Source organism: Pieris rapae, chromosome 7 (assembly GCF_905147795.1).
Source record: "Pieris rapae chromosome 7, ilPieRapa1.1, whole genome shotgun sequence".
NCBI classification, from domain to species: Eukaryota; Metazoa; Arthropoda; class Insecta; order Lepidoptera; family Pieridae; genus Pieris; species Pieris rapae.
The window spans coordinates 7,299,542-7,306,490 of NC_059515.1; the positions used below are offsets into that span (position 1 = coordinate 7,299,542).

Genomic DNA, 6,949 nt, shown 5'->3' on the forward strand with positions numbered 1-6,949 from the left:
TTTTAAATCGATTCGAATCGTAGTCTAATGAATCGATTCACGAAAAAATCGAGGCCTACAAAATCGATTCTTAAAAAATCGATCTTTTTTTCAAGTTTGCGTTTACAATGTAAATTTGTATCAATTTTACTAAAAACAAGATTAATATTGCAATTAACGATATCTTATCAATAAAATCAGGGAATTCAAAAATAACAATTATTTTTATTACCGTATCAAACTATAAGATCAACTATAAAAAAAAAATAAGTATTTATATACTGAATGTTTTTATTGATTGCAAAAAAGTAAAAAATAAGGTAAGAGTTAAAAGTTTAAATATTAAGCACTGGTAAATAAATGTGAATCGATTAATTAAGATACGAATTGCTTTAAAAATTGATATTTTTCGGAAAGAATCGCCATCCCTAGCCTGGCGATTACTTGATTATAATAAAATTAGAGTAAAAGCGATAGTTTATTTTTAAAATGATAATGGGAGCTTTACTATTTTTTCTGTAAACAAGATGAATAATTTGATGCTTTGACGTTAAATAGATAATTGGACGTAAAGTAATCGTGAATGAAGTATGAACACTTCCATCAATAAGAATTCCACATATTACTTATTAGTTATTTCAATGCTAATTATTCCTGTGTAAAAGTAAATTTAAATGATAATCACAACTAACAGAACAAACTGAAAATAATAGCGTCAAAGTAAAAAATAAGAAGCGCTTTACTTATTTACTTACCTACTCTCAATTAGTTATTATTTCGCAACAAACACTACATGAAAATCTGATGAAAATCAATCATGAAAATACTTATATTACGCTAATAACAGTATTCATTAAACGACAACAACAAATGAATAATGCAATATCAATCGTCACAGATTATAAATACATAAAGTCAAAGACTACAAACGTAACTTTTTTTAAAGAGAGGCGAGTAAAGGATACTAAACATACAGCCATCTCGCGAGTTTATGAGTAGTTAACTCTTTAACCGGCAGCACTCTTATAATTCAGGCACATTCAACTAAATGCAAATAATTGTATGGTTTATAGCAAAACAGAAAAAATCGAATGTCGATTTTCAAGGGTGATATATCGATTCAGTGAATCGACACAGTACTTCATATCGATTTAAAAAATCGATATTTTCTGCTCGAAAAATCGATTCTTCGATTAATCGATCTCAGATCGCCATCCCTATTCATTATCCATGTTGTACATTCCTATATTTTTATTAACGTTCTTTTGAATAATAATATAATAAAAGATATATTATTCTATCGATAATCAAATTAAAACCGACAATTTAAAATGGCATCTATGGTTACGTCTTGGAGTCCCGATAAAAAACATACTGACGTGGAAAGGTAAGTTAAGAAACATATTTAGATTTTAACATATTTTCCTGTTTTGGAATGTTTGAAATATTTTTTAATATATTTATTCAATATTTCTAGATGGATATGTATATATCCTGCCTATATAAACAGTAAGAAAACTCTAGCCGAAGGACGCCGTTTACCGAAGTCAATTTGTGTTGAAAATCCCACTTACCAAGAGATGAGAGATGTGCTTTTACCTTCAGGATTACACATTGGTGTGGAAAATAAGTTATACCCACGCGAACGTAGTAAAGTAAGAGGTTTCTTTCAATTTCGTTTTGTTTACCAGATATTTAATAATTATGCTTATGTATGAATGAGATGTCATTCATTAATTTGCCACATAAAAAATCAATATGCATATATAAGAGAACTGTTGTAAAAATACTGTCACTGAATGTCATTTGCAGGAAATATTATACAGAGGAAGACTAAGAGTGGAAATTAAAAATGATGATGGTACACCTATCAAGCCAGAATTTTCAACTAGGGAAGATGTGATGAAATATCTAGTGGACACAATTCCTAAACTTAAAACTAGACAAAACAGGTATATTTTTACACATTTTAATATTACCTTATATTTATTTATATACAGTATTAACTCTATATTACAGTCAGTGTGACTGTGCATTTTATGCCGTTATAGAGAGTTGTCATTAAATGGAGAGAAGAAAAATCTGAATTAGAAAAGGTTTATTTCAGACTGGTGGTACTAGTTACTGTTGTAACGCAAGTCTGAAATAAACTTTTAAGAGTAATAATTTCTCTAATTTCGGCAACTTAAAGAGTACTTTTTACTATTTATTGGTTGTTATTGAGGGTGTGTGTACTGCTATGTAAGGGGTATCATTGTATGGAAAATAAGCTAAACCAACCAAAGTAGAGTGACTTCAATGCTTAAGGGGATTGGCATTAAATTGGGAGATGTTACATGCGACTTTATACTGAACTTGGTTAAACTTGTTATTAATTCAGCATTGAAATTTGGAAGCTTAGGTGAATGAACGTTAATAATGACACTTTTATAATTATTAATCTCAAATTAAATTTTACAGACCAGCTGAACAGCAACCCCAGCCTGCACTGCAAGCAATAAATAAAAGCAAAGGAAAGAAAGGCCGTCGATGATTTCACTATTGTTTTATTACATTTTAAATATATTTTAATATAATGCAGTTAAAATAATTATTATTTCTAATCCTACGTAAGAATTTCTATTGCTTTTTCTGACATTTTGTTTTCACCATTAACATCTCTGGCAACACTATAGCCATCAAATATCATTATACCTTTGTTATGCGGGCTGTCCTTTTTATTGACTATTGTTTCATTTGCTTTACCGCTTCTTTTATTGATTGAGGGATTTTGGCTATTGCGGTTAAAGATTTGCTTAGCGCTGGAGATAAAGCGTTCGATTGCTGCATAATCTTTTTCGCCTTTTTGTTGTATAACTTGTGGTTTTTGGGGCTCAATTCTTTGTAGTCTTGTAGTAAGTTTTGATAGAGGTATTGGGCTTTCTGTTTGGATTGTTCTATTTGTGTGTTTATTTTTTTCTTCGTATCTAGGTATGTTTCCTTTAAAATTGACGGGCGCGTCAATCTGCTCATCGATTGTGTTTCTTTTTCCATCTGCATCTCTTGGGAAAGTTCCGTCTCCATCTCGGAGTCCGCCTCTGGGTTCAAGGCTGCTTGAACTGTATCGTGTATCATTGTTGGTATCTTCTTGGCTATTTTCTGTATCGGATGAAATGTTTCTGTCTCCGGTATCGTGTTCATGATATCTATTATTCCCGGCGATAGATCTTTCATCGTTTCGGATATCCGGGGCGCTGCGCCCCTCATGGACTCCACTATCGTTTCTCCCAATGCCAGAGGTATTTCTTGGAGGTAATGCGGGTACGTTCTGATTCCGTCTGATATTGCTGATGTTATGATGGGCAGAACGATGGGTCTTCGCGGTGGTAGTCGTAGGCGGTGGTGACTCAGTCTCGACCTCAGTGGAGATAAAAGTGGCGGCAGCAGCTGCCTCTTGATACGGATCTGGCAGGTTGGCATCAGTTGTTGATCTAAGGGCACAATTGCACACGACGTCATCCGTTTTAAGTCTGTTTCTATTAGTTCTCTTATATTTGTTTCTTGGGACGGTAGTTTCGCGTGAGTCTGGTTCAAGAATATTGTCAAGAATGAGGCTAAGACTTTTAAATATTGGAATGTAATCTTCATTGATATCTTCATCTCGTAATTGTCGTTTTGTTTGTTGGGTAGGATTTTCTATTTTCAAGCCTTTACGAGGTCGGTTGAAAGCCTTATGGTTCAGAGGCGATTTAATTTGAAACGGTTTTCTAAAGGGTTTTCTATACTTTAGCGGTGAAAATAAGGTTGTTGATAGAGATCTTCCTATATCTGAAATTTATTTTTATTTATGACTGACAACCTTGAAATTTTACATTCCTCTAAACAAATGTGTTAGTACATACCTCTTATATTTTGCCTGTGAGCTTCAAGCACCTGTAGCCTATCGCTGCTCAAAAATGAAGCTGAAAACAATTAAAATCATAATTATATTAGCAAGTAATCAGCCAAGTTTTACTGGTTTAACATAGAAAGAAAACGTTTTCGGGTTTCAAAGTCAGGAATTCTGTGCTTAATTAACCTATTACACAAAAGATTCTCAGAAATTAGCTTACTGTAAGTACAAATTGTGATCAAAATAAATTATTCTATGAAATCAACATCGTACAACATAACCGTGATAGTGGATTAAACTTGTACCTATATACTAAATATATAATTTTAATTTCGGGAATTTTAATTACCTGATGAACTTGGCTTACTTGGTGATTTATATTTCTCTTCTGCTGCTATGGCGTCGTTGAGTGAAAATGTTTTCGATGTTGTACCTAAAACGTAAGTCATTACTTGAAGGTCAGAAAATTTACTTAAAAATAATATTAAAAAAAAATAATACAGGTTGCATAAAGAATTCAGAAAATGAATGTAATAAGACCACATAAAGTAAAGCGCCCAAAACAGTTATTAAACATTTCGCTAGAAAAAAATTAACATCAAGAATCTAAATTTTTCAATATAATAAAAAATAAATACGTCACCTGTATTTGTCGCTTAAATTGCTGAACATATCTCATATGAATTTTTAAAAGTACATATCCAACGGCAACTCTATTCTATACCTTAAATATTTAAGCAGGCGATCCTTGAATTTGGTCTAATTATGTTTTTATTAGTTAAGGATCTCTTATTAGCAATTACCATATGTAAATTTTGAGTTTTAACAGTGTTATAAAACCACTTACTTGGAAAACTAAAAATAATACACACAAGAAACACACGGATTTCCATTTTCAATCATTTTTACAACACACCTGAGCTACGTGACATTTAGAGCAACATTAATAATGTTTTCATATTTAATTGAGTTACATTGACAAAAACGCTTACAGAGCAATTATTTGCACGTATTATGTATGTATTGTTTTAGGTAGGTATGCAATATTAACACGAATTACACATGACTACTATAAAAATATATAAATAATACTTTCAATTGGTAAAGCTAGGGAATGACTTCTTGAGATATGCTCTAATTAGGCACTGGCGCTACTGGCTGCACAATCTGTAATGAAAATAAACTTTTGTTTTGGTAGGATCACGGAACTAGCAGGACCAACTAAAACCCAAACTACGGCGTATAGAAGTGGACTTAATATGGAAATAATGATCAAGAAAACAAACTATAACCCCTTGCCCTCAGGTCATATATATGCGTATAGCATCTATAGCGCTTAGGTGTTTTACAAAGGAAACATTTTTAAATTCATAAAAAGTATATTACAATATTATCTGTCTAAGTATCTAAATGTTTACTGTAAATTATTTGGTCTGTATTTATATAGTATTAGGTATACTATATAATAATATACCTTCGATAATAATATATTTCAAATGGTGAAAGACAGACGAATTGTATTTACAAAGCATAAGAATAGGGAAAAGTCGATATGAATGAATCTATGAGCGAGAAATAAAAATTTTGGCCGTGTACCAACTGGCATTCGAACTTAAAACACTCGTTATAAAATGCCACTTTATCTACGGAGTTTCCTACAACTTAATCGCAAAATTTCCCAATAATGAATATTGCTTCGTAACCAAATAAAATCATTACCTAATTAGCAATATTTAAATTGATACTATATTTATGCCAATTCCCGTAGAAGTTCTAAAATGACTTATCGTACTGATATTGCTGAACGAAAAAACGTATTTTAAGGGCCATCTTTTACGTCAAATGTTTCGATAAATAAAATGGGGGCAGTAAAACAAAGAAGAAGCAGGTTGCGTCGTTAAAATATTACGATCGTCCAATATCGAAGGATGAAATCTTTAATCGGAGATATGAGTTTTACTTCTTGGCGGCGAGTTGCGGTGACTTCGACAAACGTGGAAGATAAACTTCGTAAGATGAATTACAGGTTATTTGTCATTTCATCAAAATAGGTAATGGAAACGTTTTACTACTAGTACTCATATGTTCGTCGAGCAATCAATGAATCACGCATCCATCTAATCAGCAAACAATAAACTTAAAATCTTGCGCATATCACACAGAGAAATGTAGAATTATTAATACAAAATAAATATTTTTATAATTATGATAACTTAACAATGCGGTAAATTTTGCTAAAAATGTACTAAATTGGGTACCTATGCAAATTATTAGTTTAGAATGAAATTTAAACTTAATATATATATTTCTACTGAAGGTTGAATTGTTGCGAACACAATTTAAAAATATATGTTTTATATTACTTCTGAGCGTTTATAAATCAGACGATTTTTTAGGTATTAGGTCCTTTCTAAAGCTATGTAAGTTTTATACCGACAGGCATTTATTCACAGTATATTCAATATATTTTGTAGTATTCGATACAAGTTTTTACGAAGATTGTTTACCCTAAACGCGTTAGAGAGTATATTTTCCAGCAGATAAAGTGCCTGTTTTATTAGCACCCAAATCCGAGAGGCCGGCCGCGGCTCGGTCGAATTCTAGTGGATGGTTGCTTCCTCAATTTACGGCCGCCTATGGACGGGAGTTAGTACGACTGTCGTCACGCCTCGTATACTGCCGATTTATTTACATTGCTATATTTTCTAAGCAACGCTTGTTGCTTGCTTTGAAGTTTACATTGATAATTTGCGATATCTGCACATTAATCAAAACTGATTACATCTACGTATAATTAAACCGAAATGTTTCATTCTAAACTAGCCATTAATGCTTCAGTAAACTAGCAATTAGGGGAATCAGAGTTGAGCGAACTATCAATCCGATATGAAAAAGTCTACATATTTTTTGCATTACCGTTGAACCGAAATCCTAATTAGGTATAAACAAATTTATTCTCATAATAGACAATAGTCACTTACATGAGAACTTTATGCTAAAGATAAAATTTATCACGTCGTGGGTCATTGAAGAGCTTCAAGGATGAATTAGCGAAGTAGAACTTTGGTGCAATTTCATTTTCGTAGATAACTGGCATCA

The 6,949-nt window shown here is 32.0% G+C and overlaps 2 protein-coding genes across 2 annotated transcripts; one reads left to right on the top strand and one right to left on the bottom strand.

Moving 5' to 3' along the window:
* Nucleotides 1–1,053: 1,053 nt before the first annotated feature.
* On the top strand, nt 1,054–2,561 carry LOC110996956 (signal recognition particle 19 kDa protein). Its single transcript, XM_022264868.2, has 4 exons — nt 1,054–1,366; nt 1,457–1,634; nt 1,792–1,931; nt 2,440–2,561. Exons 1-4 carry the CDS (start codon nt 1,311–1,313, stop codon nt 2,510–2,512), a joined length of 447 nt encoding a protein of 148 aa, XP_022120560.1. The 5' UTR covers nt 1,054–1,310; the 3' UTR covers nt 2,513–2,561.
* Nucleotides 2,562–2,583: 22 nt separating this feature from the next.
* On the bottom strand, nt 2,584–4,806 carry LOC110996955. Its single transcript, XM_022264866.2, has 4 exons — nt 4,698–4,806; nt 4,200–4,283; nt 3,861–3,920; nt 2,584–3,786 (listed from the first exon to the last, which is right to left on the bottom strand). Exons 1-4 carry the CDS (start codon nt 4,741–4,743, stop codon nt 2,585–2,587), a joined length of 1,392 nt encoding a protein of 463 aa, XP_022120558.2. The 5' UTR covers nt 4,744–4,806; the 3' UTR covers nt 2,584.
* Between the last annotated feature and the right edge of the window lie 2,143 nt (nt 4,807–6,949).

Coding starts and splice junctions, on each gene's coding strand:
- LOC110996956 (XM_022264868.2), top strand. CDS start 1,311: ATGGCATCTATGGTTACGTCTTGGAGTCCCGATAAAAAACATACTGAC. Junction 1,635..1,791: donor ACCCACGCGAACGTAGTAAA/GTAAGAGGTTTC, acceptor TGTCATTTGCAG/GAAATATTATACAGAGGAAG. Junction 1,932..2,439: donor CTTAAAACTAGACAAAACAG/GTATATTTTTAC, acceptor TAAATTTTACAG/ACCAGCTGAACAGCAACCCC.
- LOC110996955 (XM_022264866.2), bottom strand. CDS start 4,743: ATGGAAATCCGTGTGTTTCTTGTGTGTATTATTTTTAGTTTTCCAA. Junction 3,921..4,199: donor AAGTAAGCCAAGTTCATCAG/GTAATTAAAATT, acceptor AATTGTTTTCAG/CTTCATTTTTGAGCAGCGAT. Junction 3,787..3,860: donor TCACAGGCAAAATATAAGAG/GTATGTACTAAC, acceptor AATAAATTTCAG/ATATAGGAAGATCTCTATCA.